Here is a 19,508-nt window from a genome sequence, read left to right as displayed (position 1 = left end):
TTCCTACAGAAAAAAAAAAAAAGAATTGCCACTTCCTCTAAGTCTAATGGCTGAAGCACCTTAAATTGAGTTCATCCAGCTTTTTTTCTTTAAACAATTCTGATTTGTTTGCATTTCCGCAGCAACAGCTAGATGTGTTTAAACGGTGGCTGCTTCTCCCACTTAGCCTTTTGTCATTCTTTTGCAAGAAAACTTATTATGTGTCACTTTTCATTTCATTTTATTTTGCTGTGCTTCTGCAATTAGCCTTCACTTGTGAGACTTTTTGTAAGACTAGAAATCACCGTGTTACGGTAAGTCCGCTCTTGAATTAGCTACTACAGCATGCTAAAACGAGTAAGCACGTCAACACAATACACAGCTAAACAAGTAAAACATTACCAAAACAGAACCACAAACCATCACCTGAAATACCAAATGTATAAGAATACTTTATTGGGAGGGGGAAGTACAGGCTTACAGCATTTTTAGGAAGCCTTTTATAATTAAGAAAATAACTTAGAATATAAATAAAATTTATATATATATTGGATAGTTTCAACATACATAACGTTAGATCACATAACATCAAAGGTATACAAATGTGTGCCACCACCTTTACTGAGTGCTAATCTTCTCAACAGTATTTATCTTTTATCGTTTTGGAAAGTTCATAATCTGTCGATGCACATGTGGCAGATACCGGCTAAGGCTTGGTCTTTCTCTGCTGTAGTGGGTGAGCCATGCTAGTGGTGAGAACAACCTGAAGAGAGTACATAGCACCATTTCTCCCCTTTGAGTTATTAAAATGAAATTTTCTTCTAAATTAAGGGATTATATCAATGCATTCATCCATTAAACTGTATTTTTTTTTGATCCAGGAGCCTAATTTCCATAGCTGAATATGCCTATGGTCACTGTAATGGGTATCAGAGATAATTTAATGTACACTGGAGAGTGAACACTTAACTTGTACACAGTGTTTCTAAGTGGTCTTGAGCATTAAACTCCTTTTGCTTTCTGTGGGCCTATTATCTAGACATTTTCTAAATCATCAGGCCTGTTTTATGGAAAAATAAAATGTATCAGCCATTACTACTTGTGTGTACTTACTTAATTTCAGTCCTGGGAAAACAGTCAAAAACACATATATGGTAATGGGCTATTCTAATAACAATGAGCAGCGCTGATGAGATGGCTGGATAATCTATCCCTTGTGAGTACTATAGTCATTAATTCAGTGTTTCAGTGCCCGGCTTTCTGATATGTAGAGTTCTACCACTGTTTTTTTTTCCTCCCCCGATTATCTCTCTAGGCTAGATGACAAATAAGAGATTATTTTCAATTAGCGGGGTGTAAGAAAGTGGGAATGTACAATGCAATAAATGCTTCGTGTGAACACTTATGTCACAGCGCAAGGGCCTTCTTTTTTCTAGCTTAACACACTATCTCCGATGTAAGCATGTCTACACATGGATTTAATCAGAAAAAAACCACAATTAGTAGAAAGTCCAAAGTAATAAAACCCCTGATAATTCTCTAGTTTTCTCCCCTCAGGTCACAAACTCTTAAGGTAAGGTAAATTGCATCCCAATTTTTATAGCTAAGTCTATCCAAATCAAACTTTAAGGCATATAACAAATAAGCAAGAATTACCTTTGGCAACAAGCATAGAAAGAAGTAATTTCTACTCGGCACTCATTTAAGGCAGTCAAATGGTACGCTGAGACAGAGCACCCAGTAGGAACAGTGTTCACACCTCCGTACTGGTAAGTTTACTCTACTGTAAATAATGACAACAGTTATGGCACCCTTCCAATGGCTTTGTCCTGAACTTACAGAAGGAATTTACCTGAAATGATCCAGATCCACTCAGAGGTGTACAGAGCAGGTAGCTGAGTTTGAGCCATTCTCTGGAAAGGCAGGTCTTCAGCTTGCATTCCTCTACCTGGCTCTCAGATCCAGTGGCAGTCCCACAAAATCCCATGGGTATATGCCATCCTTGGCCATAAATAGATATTCAGCAGTGTCACCACTGCTTGTTTAAGGTCACTTTTTCTCCTTCTCTTCCTTAAAGTTATGATTTCTCACTGATGCTCAGTGTTCACCTCTGGAGATGGGTCCCTGCCATGTGCCTAATGGCTTACAGTCTTGCAAAGGTTAGCGCAGTTAGCTAGTTAGCGTGGAATGGGGGTAAAGCACGTGCATGGACATGCAGAGGCAAAATGCTTTCAATACTATAGCTGCTGATATCAAGCTTTGTAACTTTTCTTCACGTACAACACAAAGGCTTTGTTTCCTCATGCTTAGCGTACCTACATGGTGTTCTCCCTTAATCATTCAATGTACCACAGATGCAAGAAAGGCACTGCACAGGGAAACTGCAAGTACCTGGGCAACTTAGAAAGCATTTCTAGCTGAATAATGCGTTATAGGTTCCTTGCACTTAGGCAGAGACCTCCAACTCTTTGGATATATGCAATAGCATTTAATTTATTTCCAAACTTTTACATTAAAATCAGGTCTTCCACAACATACTACATATGAAGCTGGCTAGCTTGCAAGAGAAACAAATGGTTTAATGTTTTGTTTCTTCTTTTCTTTTCTTGTCTTTTTTTTTTTTTTTAACAACATAATATTTACAATATTTACAAGAAGTAAAACAGAAATCCACATCTATACATGGAAAAGCTTTACCGGCATTCATGATGCTCCTTGATAATAGAACTATAGGCGTTCTGATGCAAACTTGTCTTCACTCTTTTTTCCCTTTGTCTTCTGTTGCAAAACCAAACTCTCACAACTTCTTTCTCAAGATTGAGCCCCTCAGCCATCCTCATAATTTCCTGAGAAGAAGGCTTACTTTGCTCTCCAAAATGCCTCTCTAGGGCTTCTTTGGCAGCGATGCTGGATAAAGGGATAAAATTTCACTGTTAAAAACTTTTCTGACACATTCAGACTTCCACCACTAGTTCAGGAGAAGGTCAATTAAAAGCACTGAAGATAATGACTTTGTTTTGTTTTACTCTTTTTCTATGTAAAGGAAACCCACAGAGCTTAAAGTACACTACAGTTCTTTGCTGGCATGAACAGCATCACATCATGCAGAATTTCAGCACAGAGTAATTTAAAGGCCAAATTAGCATCAAGTTCAGCACAATTTCAGTGATAATCATGACATATTTCTGCTTCTTGATGTTCTCTAGGAGATAAATCTACTAGCTAGTCATGAATGGGATCACAGAAATTGGAACAAGCCTGACCACCCATTCTGCCCCAGTCACAGCAGTGTCATAGGGGTTCAGCAAACACATGTCACTGGGATTACCTGATTGTTTCAAATCATTTGGGTTTACAACGAGGAAGAGCTCCATCACTTACAATTTGGAAAATATTGCATGTTTTATCAAGTTCTGCATCTCGTTTGGTTATAGAGAGGGCACTAGAGTATTTCTAGAAATCGCAGAGATTACAGTAAACTGTTTCAGCCAACATCACATTTTCTAAAAGTCTGCCTTAATCTACTAACCCTAGTTGAGTGGTGCAATAAATAATATAAGTTAAGACTACTATCTTCTCTTATTTGGAAAAAAGACAGAATTTGCTTCCCGTTTGCATCACGTGTTCTCATAAAACAGCGAGTATTTGCGACATGCTCGCGGGCCACCGGGACGCCTCCAGAACGAGCTTCAGCAGTAGCTGTAGATCCTTTGGACACAAGAGGGCACTTCATGCATTGTTCTGGAAACCAGGTGCAGGCATTTCTGTTATACATACAGAGTATCTGCTGGAGTTCTAGTTATTTAAGTACCTCGTCTGTAGTATGTTGTTGGTCTTTCGCTTACAGGTAAATTTTACAATATTTAGTAACATCACCAAACACCGATTAGTAGCATGGTGTTCTGCACATGCAGAAGTATAGAAACATTGTAATTTTTAACTAACAGCTTCTTAGGCTTTGATTGAAGTATAAAATAAAATAGCTTCCACAATTTCAAATTAAGTAGCTTTTGCTGAGGGTATTATTAACCTAATTGACTTTGTGGGACTTTTGTTTTACCTCTAGTTTACCTTCAAACATCCGTTAAGAATTGCTAAGAGTAAGGTTGCAGTTCAGACAAAGTCCATCGCCCTGATTAGTGACAGGTCTTCAAACTGAGGTCCTATATGTCTTCGAAGGAACCATTAATATTTTCTTACTATATAGGATTTGGTCCTAAACTTCCCCTCAATTACCTGTGCCCTTGACAACCTGCCATATTTGACACTCCCAATGCATTGGGGTTAGATGTAAAAGCAGGCATAATTAAAAAATGCTTAATATGAGGACTGATTTTCTCAATAGCTGTTAAAAAACAACATCAGACCTCACAATGTCAGATGAACAGTCTTCAGTGGGCTCCTCTAGCCAGAGGAAAACACTCAGGACAGAGATGCTCACAGCTCTCATGCAGGCCGTACTGCATAAACTAGGGAAGGTCTTGGCACCACCACTCAAGTCCTTACTGTCTTGGAGAGAAGCTGAGAGGAGAAACTGGCCTCTGAAGAGTTAAGTTTCATCCCTTGTGAGGTACTGCGATGAGCAAATGAGCTATGAAGCATCTCCCATTCCAAATCCACTCCTAATTGAGAATCATCCCCTCAGAGGAATACTTAATTCAAAAGTCAGAGAGAAATCAAATCTTAATTTTATGCCTTATATCAAAAGCAATATAATGTATGAGATGCATCTCAGAGTCCTGAGGGAATTGTCTGATACAGTTGCCAAGCCACTCTCCATGATGTTTGAAAAGCCCTGGCAGTCAGGTGAAGTCCCTGGTGACTGGAAAAAGGGAAACACTGTACCCGTTTTGTAAATGCGTAGAAAGGAGAATCCTGGGAACTACCAACCTGTCAGCCTCACCTCTGTGCCTGGGAAGATCATGGAACAGATCCTCCTAGAAGCTATGTTAAGGCACATGGAGGACAGGGAGGTGATTCAAGACACCCAGCATGGCTTAACCAAAGGCAACTCCTGCCTGACCAACTTAATGGCCTTCTGTGACAGAGTGACTACATCAGTGGACGAGGGAAGAACTATGGATTTTATCTGTCTGGACTTCTGTAAGGCTTTTGACATGGTCCTCCACAACATCCCTCTCTACGCTGAAGAGATATGGATTTGATGGATAGACTGTTCGGTAGATGAGGAGTTGGTTGGATGGTCACATCCAGATGATAGTGATCAACAGCTCAATATCCAGATGAAGATCAGTGATGAGCGGTGTCCCTCATGGACATATTGGGTCTTTATTGGGACCAGTACTGTTAAATAGACATAGAATGTGGGATTTGTAAGTTTGCAGATAACACCAAGCTGAATGGTGCGGTTGACATGCCTGAGGAACAGGATGACATCCAGAGGGGCATGGAAAAGCTTGAGAAGTGAGCCCATGTGAATCTCATGGTTCAACAAGGTCAAGTGCAAGGTCCTGCATCTGGGTCAAGGTAACTCCCAGTATCAATACAGGCTGGGGGATGAAGGGGTTGAGAGCAGCCCTGCAGAGAAGGACTTGTGAGTACTGGCAGATGAAAAGCTGGACATGAGCCAGCAATATGCACTCACAGCTCAGAAAGCCAATCGTATTCTGAGCTGCATAAAAAGAAGCATGGCCGGCAGGTCGAGGAAGGTGATTTTGCCCTTCTGCTCCACTCTGGAGTACTGTGTCCAGCTCTGGACTCCTCAGCATAGAAAAGATATGGACCTGATTGAGCAGGTTCAGAGGGATGAACAGAGGAATAGAACATTTTTCCTACAAAGAAAGGCAGTGAGACTTGGGGTTGTTCAGCCTGGAGATGCGAAGGCTCTGGGGAGACCTTCTTGCAGCCTTTCAATACTTAAAGGGGGCTTATAAGAATGATGGAGACAAACTTTTTAGTAGGGCCTGTTGTGATAGGACAAGGGACAATGGTTTTAAATTGAAAGACAGTAAATTTAGACTAGATACAAGAAAGAAATTTTTTACTATGAGGGTGGTGAAACACTGGAACAGGTTGCCTAGAGAGGTGGTAGATGCCCCATCTCTGGAAACACTCAAGGTCAGGCTGGATGGGGCTCTGAGCGATCTGACTTAGTTGAAGATGTCCCTGCCCATTTCAGGGGGGTTGGACTAGACGATCTTTAAAAGTTCTTTCCAACCCAAGCTATTCTATGATTCTATGACTCAGAAAGCAAGTCTCAAGTTGAATGTGAGAGGAGAAGGTACATGTTGTGGTTGTGGGACAGTAGAGCAGCCTACGTTTCCCCGAGGTGGCACGGCGCATCAGGAATGATCCCTATTCAAAGAACAGGGACTTCACTGTATTGAGTAGGACCTGACATCATCAGAGTTGTGCCCAGAGGCAGCCAAATGCTCTTCCTGTAGGAGAATACTATAGCTCCTTGGAGGCTCCCTGAGTGAATTCTTCTTCACCAAAGGTTATAAGAGTCTAGGATATCTAAAGGAGAAGAAAATACCACAATCTCATTTTGCCCATTTGGTAATTGTTTCTGTAATATGATTTACCAGCCTACTTGATTTCCATTTGGAGTTGAGACTAGATAAATGGTAGATGTTGGCTGCCAGAGATGTGAGAAATAAGAGAAAGAGGTTCCCAGAACTACCTGTTTTTTCCCTTTAGCTCATTAAAATGTTTCTTTGGGAACTCCAAAGAATCCAGTGACAGAGATAGGGATGCAATATTACATGTAAAAGCTTGCCTTCAAGCTTCCAAGGCCTCGATTCTCTGGCAAAATAATGCAATTTATTTTGGTATATAGTAGAACCTCCCAAAATGGAAACAAGAGTCTCCCATACCTTATTCGCTATATAGATACTATAAAATTTGGGCAGAATTAGAATGAAATATTTTTTAATATTGAAGTGTGTTGTGTGTTGAAAAAAAAAGTCTTAATTTGGGAAAAGTAGAACACTTGGAGAAAATTGGGGGTTTGGAGGGTTATGCTGTTGTTTTTCACTGGAATGTTTCAAAATGCTGAACTGTTTTGAAACACTAGGTGTAGGGGTTAATTAATAGAAAATAACACTTTGATTTCGAACCAAAGAAAAAGAAGCATCTTAGCCGAAGTGGTTTCTAGCATGTAAAGCCCCAAATATTTATTACCTTATGGTGGTTCTGCGTTTCCTCTTCCGCTCATTCACTCCAACCTTTTCATTGTATAAAGCTGTATTTAAAACAAAACCAAACCTGGCAGTTACCATCCACAGAGAAAGGAAAACAAGGACAATGATCTCCAGAAAAAAAGTCTCTTTCTTTGAAGACAGAAGAAAGCATAAGAGATAATGGTGCAAGTAAGAGTGGCACCACCCATAGGAGCACTTTTTTCTTTAAGATAGTTGGTCATTGTTTTACCTCCAGCTATAACTGCTATAAGCAAAAATGGTGTGCTACTGGAAAGATGTAAACAGCACTGGCTCTGCGCCTATGTACCTGTGGACCCATACTTCAGCCCCCTCCTTTCACATACCTTCTTCCTCCCACCCTGCAGGGTACAATCTAGGGAGATGGTGTCCATTTCCATACCCCTCAGCTACCTTGCCCTCTTTCTTCAGAAATACAGCCTCGGCCCCCAACCCCATTTATTTATCTGCCTCTTCCACCCCACCTTCTGGTGGACAAGTTCCCGTTTGCTTCTCCAAGGCTGCTGCCTGTACGCATGATCTTACCCTGCAGCTGAAGCCTGTAACATTTCCTGGGCAGTCAGCAGCTGCTACCCACCCCAAAGCCCTCACAAAGGATTCTTGCAACGTCCCAGCCACATAAGGAGAGCTTCTGGTTTCTAGTGCAGTTACAGAGGAAGGAAGCTTTCTGCACTTCATTCAAAGGAAATTGAAGTGTGTGGCAGAAGCAGCTGTTAAAAAACATTTCCTACTGTTGAATACAATGGTGGATCCAAGAAGTAGCATTAAGATCATCTTCTCTTTCTTCCCGTGCTAGGTGACTATTGCACAGTGACAGTCCTGACTTTCGCTGTCACCTCCAGGCATACTGCTTCCCAGCATCGCAATTCATCCAGCTGAAAAGGCTGTTCTTTAAAATAACCTATTTCTTTTAAATCAACCAACCTATGCTGAAGTACGCTTTGCCCAGTGAAACTCATGACTCTTGCGCAACTGGAAAGTAACTGGGTAAAAGGACGGGAATCCCCAAGCAGCAAAAAGGTCGTATCAAAAATCTCTATGCCATGCTTTTCCTTTTCAGAATTTAAAGACCACTGCCTCAGCTGAACTCAAACCCCTTCCCCCATGGCCGCATCTCGCATGCCAGGGGCTGTAAGGAAGAGTCCTTTGCTAGTGAAGAATCCACATATGCTGCTAAATGGGCTGCCCGGAGATCCTGCTAATAGCTCTGACCTACGGTACAGGAGTGGTTCTAGTTTGCTGTGATGGAACTGAAAGAAATTACTTCTAGTGGGCCAAGTGATGTTTCTGCTATTCTCTACCCTCTATGCATTTCAGTCTGCCCCTCCTTGCTCACCCAAAAAGATAACCAAAATTTAATATAAGCACACCTTAATATTTAAAGCCAGTAAACCAAAAACTTTAGTCTAGAAGACACATACAAGTACTTCAACATATATATAGGATTCTGGTTTAAATGCAAGTCAATATTTAGAAGATTTCAGTTCCCTACCTCCTACTTGTTCTGCTTCCTCCAGCCACTTGGACAGTATTGATTTCAGTTTGCAGGCATTCTTGAAACTCAGCTGCAAGTTTTCAAACCGGCAAATAGTAGTTTGGCTGAATTCAGAGCCATGCACAGCCGCCAGTGCTTCTCCAACGTTGGTTTGTGTATAACCTGTCAAAAACGAAGAGAAAAAAGTCACTGTGGAGCTTTCTAGAAAGGGTTATTTTCTTTGAGATGCCTAGCCCTTCACTGCTCGCTCTTGTGAACAGTATCTGCCTGCAGTATCTTCAGGATGGGCTTTCTGCAGAGATCTCTGTGGCTGACTCTGAACTCACTTCGGAGACGTGTTCAGTGTCCTGTTGCTTTCAGTGGAATTTTACACTGATTTAGTAGAGTTTTAAACTCCAAGATTAGGGATTTGAGAAGGATCCAGACCCTATATCTTTCTTTCTATAGATGGTGCAAAGGCAATATGCTGATCCCTGGCAGCACCGCTGGTCTCCTGTTATTTGTTGTAACAACCAAGTTGAAGCGGTCAGAGAACCGCTGCATTTTCTGTGCTGACACTGACTTTGTGACAGCAGCTCGTGTTCAGCGCTCTGAATGTGTATCTGCCGCGCTCAGGGCTCTGGCTTCTCATCCTCCCTTTCCGCCTCTGCATCAGAACAGGCACAATCTCTTTAGATGCTGAGTGTCTCACGAGGCAGCTTTTTACCTCCATTTTGATTGCACTGGCTCTGTATCTCTCAGTCTCAGACCCACAGTGCACATGGCCTCTGTCTTCCCTTGTAAAGCTCAACCTTAGAGTGGTTTTCCTGTGCAAATTGCATTTTTCCCGTCAGAGCATTAAGCCCAGTCTTGCAGGCTTTGTGTCTTTTGTCTGCATCAGAGGAGGTTTTGTTCCCTCACAAATCAGGATGAAGATGCAGTAATAATTACAGTGATTAATATCTTAGGGCCTGGCAAACGTTTCTATTGCTGCGGCTGACATTAAGTACATGATACACAGCAAAACTGACAAAGTTGAAAATACTATTTTAAACCTTAATTTTTTTGTTTCAGTCCTTATTTTCACAAATAAGGAAAGCAGCTCACCAGGGACCCTCTAATGCAATCTGTCTCGCATCAACCCCAGCAGCTATCACATAGCAACAGATAGCAGTTGCTGCTGTACCTGTATCTTGGCATAAGAAAATCAAACAGGAAGAGAAGCTTCTCACTGGTATGAAAGATTTGCCATGGACGTCACCTAACTTGTATACCAAAATGACATCACATCATCTTGTGAGATAGAACTCTTCATACGGAAGAGAATGGGCATAAGAGGTGAGAGCATGTGCTGCCTTAAATCGCAGAAAATTTGGGGCTGTGAAAAATAACACACCTGCTACTGGATGCAATTTAATAAACAGAAATAGTTTGCTCTGCACTTAAGACAAATAATTTAAGGTCAGGAAAGTTTAAAGTCACTTTCTGCGTACTAAATTGCAAAAAGCTGAAGTTCGTTAATTCTGTGCAAGTCTTCTAGAAACGGGGAAAGTTTGGCAGTGCAAGGCAGGATTAGAGTTATGATCAGACAACTACAGAGGCTAGACTGTAAACCATTTGGAAATAATTAGACTTCCATTGGAATTTTCCAGCATTTTCTTTGCAGACATAAAGCACATACCCAGCTTAATTCTCCTTAGCTTGAATTCATTAGCAAATTTCTCCAGTTCCCTGATTTCAGGGGAGTCCATGTCGATGGGCTCTTCGACAGACTTGCTTTTTCTGCGGAACTCCTGCTTGAAGTCCGCGGTGGTGGGATCGTCTGTGAGGAGGGACTGGTGCATGGGCGTGAAGCTGTGACCCAGGGCACAGGAGCTGGCACTCAGGGCATGCTCCGGGAATTTGTAAAGGCAAGGGGTCAGGCTACCTGAGCAACACCAAAAAAAACCCTCAGTACAGTAATTCTCTATTGTTACACAATAAAAACATGCCTTCATCATCAATATCTGTAATACTTATTATATAACATACACGAAAGTATCCTAGAGTGAGCATTTCCTAGGAGATACAGTCTCTCTCTTGTCCTCATACATGAAACCAAACAGACACTTTCACAGGCCATAGCCGTCCTTTTTTATAGCAAACTGTGATAGTTTGATGTGTGTGGGGGGTGTTCTGGTGGCAGGGGAGGGGATTTGCTCCCTGTGCCACCAGATCTGAGTCCCATCCCCCCCGGGGGAGGTTGAGCTAAGGCGGCGCCTCTGCGAATTGCCCTATTTAAGTTGGGACAAAGGGGCGGGAAAGGGCTTTTTGCTCAGGAGCGAGGAGAGAGCAGGAGGGCGCTGCCCTCGCTCCTGGCTCCCGGCCGGGCGGCTGCCCGGGCCCGGGCCGGCGCCATGTGCTCAAGATGGCGCCGGGGGAGCCGCATGGGGGACTCGGTAAGCGCCCCACTCCCGGGGTGCCCACCGGGCCGAGCTTCCCCTAGAGAGGATTAATATCTAAGAGAAAACAACCACAACGACCGGGTCAGCCAAGATGGAGCAGGAGGAGGTGTGCTGGAGCTGAGGTTTCCCTTGCAATCGGTGTGGAGATGGCAGGCGGCCCCCCTGCAGCCAGGGTGTACTCGGCGGAGCAGCGACCCACTCGTGGCCTGTGGAGAAACCCACGTCGGGAAGGAGATGCCTGAGCCCAGGAGAGGTCGTGGAGCAGGGGATGCGCGACCAGGTACTGTTGATAATGGGGCATGGAATGCACGACGAGGTCGTGGAGACATCTGGAGACCGTGGGACGACCCACGCCGACGCGAGTGGCAGCAGCTCCCTAAGAGGCCGAGACTGGTAAAGCCCGAACTGGTGCGATCCATGGGGAGGATTGCAATCCTGCGGGCAGGACTCATACTGGAAAAGTTTGGGGACTTTTTCTTCGTGAGTAGGGGATCCACCGAAGCAAGGGAAAAATGGTGTAAAGACTCCTCCTCCTTTAAGAAAGGAGCGGCAGTTAACAACATGGATGAACTGACCTGTACTCCCCCATTCCCTGTCTCCCTGCGCCGCTGGGGGGAAGACAGAGCCAGGAACGAAAGGAAAATAGGGGGTGGGGAGGTGTTGTTTTAAGATCGGGCCTTGTTTTCTCTTTCTCCTCTCAAGTAACCGGTTTCGTTCCCTTTTGTCTTTTGTTTAGTAACTGTTAATAAATTGTTTTGTTTTATTAAGAAAGCCTGAGTCATGTTTTGCCCGAGACCATGTTTGGTGGGTGCTCCCTTTCGGTTCTTGTCTCGACCCTCAGTCCAAAAAAAAACCACGACACAAACTGTGATGTGCATAAATAAGATGGTAAGCGGTCCAAACATAAACAAACAGCAATCTAGGACCTCAGCTGGAATTAAGTAGCACAATGAGATTGATGGATCTATGTCATTTTGAGTCACTTGAAACGTGCCAGTCTCTATTTTCTGGTACAAAGAATATTTCCATGCAAATATTATTTGATGCCCAGACAAGATACTACCTTGGTTTAGCTTTGGCATAAAATTTGTTTGAGGAAAGTACACAGGTAAGCACTTAAACAAAAAAAAACCCTCAAACCTAAAACCACCACATTAAGAACGATCATTCTGGCTTAAAAAGAAATTGCTCAAGCCCAAAACAAAACTATCTCATTATTGTTCACAAATATCAGACTTAATAAGTAGATTCAGTTCAGACTGAAAGCTGTGGTTTTTTTGCTAGATATTGTACATAGAGCTAAAGAGCCTCTGACCTGAAGGGGAAAAAGATAAGCAATTGGAGAAATATTAATGCTCTTCAGTGTATCTGGAGCAGCCAGTGAATTCCGGGTTCTCAGGACATCCTTCCCAATTTTCTAAATTACACAAAACTTTGTAGTAGAACTCAGAACTTCATTAACCTCCCACTTCTTCCTCCATTTACTTTTCTTGTCTTCTGCCCTGACTCCTCTCACTAGCGTTGGAGGTTCTAACCCCATAGGAATACTTTATATGCTTCACACAGATAACCACCAAACAAAGATCTTCTCAAAGAATAAAGGAAAAGACTGAAAAAGAGAAGGACTTGCTTTGCAAGGTGCTGACACCATTTACCACATTGGGATGTGGCATGCTGCATGTCTGTAAGATACGACTCTGGGAGAGACTTGCTGATAGCATCTCTGGAGTTGCAGGCTTGATACCTAAAAAAGTACAAAGTTTAAAAAATGAAAGGAGAAAAATCAAGTTGTATTTATTTTGGAATGAAACAAAATGAACTTCTGGGCAATATATTTTATTTAATACCTATTAACTTTTCTGAGGGATATGAACAACGTCAGGAACGTTTGCAACAGATAAATAAATGCACAATGAAACTGGAGCATTTGGACATTCACACACCGTGAAGGAAATCTACTCTGTCCCTAAAAAGTCCCTATGCAAATATATTAATCTATGTTGACTTACTCTGATATTTCTTTCGTTCTCAAGTGAAATATAATGTTGAGTTTGATTTTGGATTAGCTCTGACTCACGATTATTTCCTGAGACTTGTGTACTTGTTTCATGGCATTATCTCATTGACTGCTACTCGAACTTGCATGGAATAACAGTTCCTCTCTCTTACTCAGTCTGGGACATGGAAAACTGAGCAAGATGCTAGCATATGTTCTTGAGTGTAAAAATCCACAATTATTTGTTTGATCTGCCTGCTGATTTCAGCTATCCTTCCGTTATGTCACCATTTCATTTTATAGCTCCAGTCATGGCTCCATCACCCCGGGTACTGGTAATATACAGGTATATTGGGTATGTTACTCCTGATCCATCAAAAAGTGAAGATTACCAGGGAAGGTGGACATAGGTGAGCAAAAACAACAGCACTGATCCAGTCTTGTAGAGAGAAGTAAGATACAGAATGATTTCCTGAGAGATGCAGAGGTTTGGGGAAACTCTGGGCACTGATCCCTGATTTCCTAACCCCTTCTTTAATGCCTTAACCCCAGTCCTGTCCTCTTTAAGCTACTGCCTTGAATCAGTCCCTTTAAAGGCAAACTGACCAAAATCAACATGCTAAAAATCTCACTCAGTTGAGGGTATGTCTCTTACCTGCCATCACCCCATAGGTAGACGGCTGATTTCCATAATGACAGGAAGGCACAGAGTAATGAAGACCTGCCAAAGCGTTTCCCAAAGTCGTCATGGCAAAGCGGATACAGGAGTTTGGATCAAAGACAAAAGAGATGGGATTGGTAAGAAAATGTGTGAGGATTCAAGACACAGACTTTAAGTTCAGAGGCAGACAGTACCCTTGTAGACAGTTTTCATGTGCATTCAGTAAGCATTCAGCTCTGGGCAATAACCATCAGGTTAACACTGTTGGAAGTCCAGACACTTGGCCAGGTCACATCAAATGAGACTGCCAGTATAAATAGGGAGCTATCCTCTGAGCTAAGACCAGAAATTGTCATGTTGTGGTCTCAACACACTATTTTTAGTATAATCTATGGGCATAACCCAGTTTACATACATTGCTGAGCAAGGGAAGAATTGAACTCTCCAGGAGAAGGTAAGTTCCTCTCCCCACCCAGCTTCCGCACACTATTTAATCTTCCATTTAATCTTACATAAAAACTCGCTCTATGTTCCCAGAAAATTGATTGGCTTTGCTGTCATGCAAACCCCACAGTGAATATAGGCATCAAGGAAGGCAATATTTTATGCATGCCTAAGACCTGGGTTTCCAAAAGCAGCAGTTTGGGACATTTGCTTTGAGGCATCCAGAAGTGACATTTTCTGAAGTGCCAAGCCACTGAAAGCATTTCAGAATGTTTTGGCAGGGTGGAAGGGAAACAGGATGCTAGACTCCAAGCTCTTCTAAAAATTTAGGCCTAAATCAACATTTTCCATCATCAGCACCAACAAACACAATTAATTTATCTCTAGTGTTTTCACAGTGGTGTTTCAGATCTGTGCTCAGTAATCACCAGGACCTAAAGAAACAGATAATTTTTTGCTGAATGAAAAATGGGAGATATGGTTGTTTCTTATGCATAAGTAAGCACGGATATGCATATACTGTCTCCTCTAACAACTGCTATAAAGTATAATATTAAAAATTCATGTTCATGAGCATTCATATACGTAGAACTGCACTTTAGAGCCACATTCCAGTTGTTCAAAACAATATAATTAATTAGGAATTAGAATCTCTGTTTTTTACGACAGTAATTATAAGAGTGAAACATCCTGTTTAGATACACTTATACAGATATAAAATCTACTAAAACAGGCATGCCCACATTAGTATAAATGTACGCAAAATAAAGATTGCATTAATAGCACTAATGCATTTAGAGCCATGCAAATTTTCTATTGAGATAAGATCTAAGTGTTTACCTGTGTTTTTTCTATTTCATAATCCATAAACTATGATTTTTATATAAAAACATTTTCAACTTGCTAATAAGGATTTAAAATTAAATAGTGAGGGTGATGCTATTAAAATTAAATAATAACAATCCAAGTGTTAAGAATACTGCAGAACATGAGCTGTATAACATGGTGTAGCATTTGAACAGAAGTATATTCACCTCTATTGTGACGCAGAATTGCTACATGCATTTTAAAAGATTTTGATATTTAACCTAAGTCATCATTCAAAATTCTTTCACAACTACTTTGTGCATAATTTCTCCTTAGACGCTTTCACCAGAATGACATTGTTTAATCCAATTTCTGAATCTACGTATGAAATTTTTAAACCTTTACTCTCTGTTACTGCTTCCATCTTCACAGGGTCATCTGCTAGATGTGATCCTGCAAACAAAATTCCCACTGACAGCAGAGGTATTTGTCCTTAGACGGTAACCACAAAATAACAAAACCCAAATTTGAAGTAAATCAGCAAATGCTTTCAGCTGGGTGTCACTATATACTTTTATTACAAATCAGATGAATCTAAAGAGTACTACTATGATACAAACACATACATTTGGCCTCATACAAAATTTAAATTCTCCTATTTCCTACTATCAGTGCTAACCAACAGCCCTGTTAGGATATTTTGAGCCTCCTGCTTACTGTATAAGATCATATTATCTATCAGCAGTACTCAATTTTCATTACTTGCATGATTTTTCTTCTTATTAAAATGTTTTATTACCAATGAATTTCAGGTTGCATTTCTTCTTAAGGCTCCAGATAAAATTCTTGCCTTAATGCAATTTCAAATAAATCAAAACTATGTCTTTTTCTGTTCCTGAAAGCTTTCCATCAACAAACCCTGTATTCCAGAATCCCACTTCTGCAGGTATAAGGCTGCAAGAAAACTTACTTTCTTTCTCTGTCTCTCACATAATTCAGTGATTACATAGTCTTAGTATTTAAATGTAATTAATTGGATTATATACACAAACACACAAAATTCAAAAATATTAATGGGACTTCTCCCACCAATTTTGAACATCACACTGAAATGTTAATTTCGATTCAGTATGCAAAATGCTTTGTAAAGCAACGTTTGTTTTTCCTTCTTGAAAGCTTCCCCAAATGATATTTAGACCTGACTTGTTTTAAATACATTTCCTATTTAAAATAATTTATATTATTTTAAATTTTGGTTAGATAATGAACAAATTTTCTATTAATTTACATAACACTTGTCATTGAAGACTATAGAGTCATAACAGCAGCAACAGTGTTTGAACCTGTTCTAAGTTAATGCATTGGTAGCATATTTGAGCCTAATCCTGTAACAAACTTAGAGAAAGCTATAAATTTAGCTAAAACACAAACATTTGAGGTTTTCCTGATTCAGTTGTGCAGAGTTTTGAGAAAATATTTCTAGTTTAGTGAAGTTCCAATCACACATAGCATTGATACCAAGCACTTTAAATATTGCAGAACTCTATGAACACGTATCATTCAAAAGCATTACGAATGAAGGGTACCGAGAGCAAGATTATTTTTTAAAAGTACCTGTAGATACAACATTGGTGGCATGGTTAGAAACCGGCAGGCACTCTGCGGCGCTGTGATGCATTATCAGAGGCAGAGAGGGAGAAGAGTCAGAATTCAAGGGTACAAAGGTGTCAGATGAAGCAAACGCTTGGCAAGTCATACCCTTCAACAGGCAAAAGAACCACTTGCCCCTGTTTTCTAACAGAACAGATCCTGCACAATTGACAGCAGCTCGAGCTCTATTCCAGGTTTTTTACCTGCATATACATACACAGGAGGGCTCCTGAGCACAGGGAGGTCGTGTGCAGGTATTTATACCGCTAGGAAATCCCTTTATCCATTTTAATGTCCTTTTCCCAGCAATATTGCTATATTGCTATAGAGCCTCCTTCCTTCCCACACAAACACAATACGTGTCCAATTAATGGGGGGTGAAGAAGAGGGAAACTAGAGACATGGTTTGACAGATATTTTCAATTAGGTCTTTTGTGAAGAACAATGACTAGAAAAAAAAAGATAAAAGTATCGTATCCAAAGTCGGTAGCAGTGAGACAGGTACGTTTAATACTAAGTAGGTTTCCAGAGTTAACACCTGCTCTCAAAATCTCATCCGGGCAATTGTCTGGAAAGCAACCTGGCTGAGAGCTCAATTGAAAGTCTGCAGAATTCAAGAATCTATAGCAAAATAATCTAAATTAACCTAATTCCCAGCAGTTGCACAGTGATAATTTGTCTTAACATATACTAGTATAAATCAGAGATATGTAATATGGAGCAGCTGTATCCAGCAGGAACTTTCTGAACAGGTAGCTTTACATAAGTACGGTGTGCTAAATGTTTACCCAAGATAAAGTCTTGAAAGAGCCTATAGTGTCACATAAAACTCATTCCTAGTTCCTATTATTAATTTATACTACCACAGCATCTAGTCTCATCCAGAAGGTACTGGTCTTTATTGTGCTACATACTAAGTAAAAGCAGGATCATTTCTCAAAGAATTTCCTAATTGATTTGTTGGCATGAGATTGGAATTACTTTAAAGCAGTAAAGAACACACAGGTTACCCTAAAAATTATGAAAATTACTGCAGTATGCCGGAGTCACACATGCTATGTATATGCCATAAATTCTAAAGGGAAAAAGTGATATAGATAGTCTATTTCATTTAGTTTTTACTTTTTAGGAGGTAAAATGTATTGATGCGGAGGGTTTTTTGTGTGGTCTGTTTTTTGAGGAGTTTTAGGGTAGTGAGTTTTTTGGTGTTTTGTGACCAAAGGTTGGGTTGGACCTTTTATTTATTTTAGATAAAGATGATGATACTTTCTGTGTTTGGTGTTCCAAACTGATTCAAATGTCTGAATTAAGATTTTGATGGCATAGACTTTAGATATGTGCTATGGGAGCAATCATACATGTTATTGTGTCGTTTTTCATGGATTGTTGCAGACAAGGGGTATTGCATCGAGCCATTCTGTAGAATTCTTGACATAGTCTTTAAATGTGTTTTGAGGACAGCTGTATCTGAGGTTGTTGAGAAATTTCAGAAGTACTGCATATGGCAAATTGCACATGCTCTAACAATGGTGAGGTTCTATCCTCATAACTGCCATCCATATATGCACTTTCATATTGCAAAATATACAAAAGCTTTAAAATAATCCTTGCAATATTATGAAAGATTGTCATGAAACGAACTGCCACCCGTATTACTTTGGGCTTGGTCTGACATATATTAAAGTCTGTGGACTCATACATACACTGACTAATGAATGAGAACTGAGTCTGAACTGGGCCAGAGTGCTATAGCTAATAGAAAGTGCATTAAAGTGTTACTCAACTCAGTGGAAATTCGACAACTATTTTAAGCATTTTCACCTCTAGCGACCTGTTTTCCCTCAACAAGGAGCACGATATATCCATGAAGAGCTTCAGCCCACCTACCTACTGGGGTCTGGAAGCCATGGAACAAAAAGAAATGCTAAGAATAACTTTAGAAGCTTATCTTTGACAATTCTTTTTTTATTGAATTGCAACAGGTAATATTTCTACTGCAAACCATAGCTAGATGAAAAGAGGTTGCAGCCCATCCCCAAGTACAAGACGGAGCTCACTTTCAGATTTCCATTTTTTCCTGAGGTCAGGAGACTTAACTTTGCCCAGGTGCTGAAGCTTTCCCGACCTATACAGTACACTAGAAGAGGTTGTAGTAGGTTCATGAAAGGTGCTCGCCTGGAGAAGATGGAACCAAGAGAGACTGGGAAAGTATGTGCAGCCAGCAATCATAAGGCATTGAACCTTTCCTTGGAGTATGGTATAAAGTTTTTTGAGATGGTGTCACAGAACAAGTTTTTCAAGCCATTGCTATTTAGTGTTGTGTTTCATACTGCTGAATGACTTGGATTTTTACTTTTATGTGTTTCTGTCACATTGCCTACTTCTCACTACAGGCAGCCACTTCGCTATTTTTCTTTCTGTTTTGATTATGATTGAGTTTTTTGTTATTTGGCTGTATTTTTGAGAACCCTGAATAGCTAGGCTCTGTTATCAATACTAGGTTTTTGACAAATTTCACATTCATCAGATAGAATAACTGAGCTCATTTTTAAAGAGAAGAGCAACTCTCCTGAAGCGTTGTTACAAGCCTCTGTGGATACTGTGCTAATCTGTTACTACTACTGTTCCTCCAGGAATCCCTTGGTGGTGAAGCCCTGACATGCCAGCCACGCACAGCTGTTTGGCTGGGCTTCAGACTGTGTCTTACCCAAAGTCACCCTATGACTCTGTAGATAATAATTTCATGGTCAAGTTTAAACTCTGCCTCACAAGGATTTTGCCAACATTTGCTCTTCTAATCCCAGCTCCTATCTAGATCTGCAGTAACAGATACTCTTCTGCTTGTTTAGGGAGGTCCTGGGACCACACGGAC

The 19,508-nt window shown here is 40.8% G+C and overlaps 1 protein-coding gene across 1 annotated transcript; it reads right to left on the bottom strand.

Annotated features, from left to right (window-relative positions):
- Positions 1 to 2,672: 2,672 nt before the first annotated feature.
- POU1F1 (POU class 1 homeobox 1) lies at positions 2,673 to 16,742 on the bottom strand. Its single transcript, XM_086631238.1, has 6 exons — positions 16,601 to 16,742; positions 13,730 to 13,795; positions 10,316 to 10,561; positions 8,653 to 8,817; positions 7,123 to 7,183; positions 2,673 to 2,886 (listed from the first exon to the last, which is right to left on the bottom strand). The coding sequence occupies exons 1-6, from the start codon at positions 16,740 to 16,742 to the stop codon at positions 2,673 to 2,675; spliced, it is 894 nt and encodes a 297-aa protein (XP_086487364.1).
- Between the last annotated feature and the right edge of the window lie 2,766 nt (positions 16,743 to 19,508).

This window comes from Tauraco erythrolophus, chromosome 1 (assembly GCF_009769465.1).
Source record: "Tauraco erythrolophus isolate bTauEry1 chromosome 1, bTauEry1.pri, whole genome shotgun sequence".
NCBI lineage: Eukaryota > Metazoa > Chordata > Aves > Musophagiformes > Musophagidae > Tauraco > Tauraco erythrolophus.
This window is presented reverse-complemented; position numbering and strand designations above follow the sequence as displayed.

Excerpts from the sequence above, each read along its gene's own strand:
- POU1F1 (XM_086631238.1), bottom strand. The coding sequence starts at position 16,742 with ATGACTTGCCAAGCGTTTGCTTCATCTGACACCTTTGTACCCTTGAAT. Across the intron at positions 10,562-13,729 it reads TACCTATGGGGTGATGGCAG|GTAGCCTGACCCCTTGCCTT; the intron begins GTAAGAGACATA and ends GGTGTTGCTCAG. Across the intron at positions 8,818-10,315 it reads GCTAAGGAGAATTAAGCTGG|GTTATACACAAACCAACGTT; the intron begins GTATGTGCTTTA and ends CGTTTTTGACAG.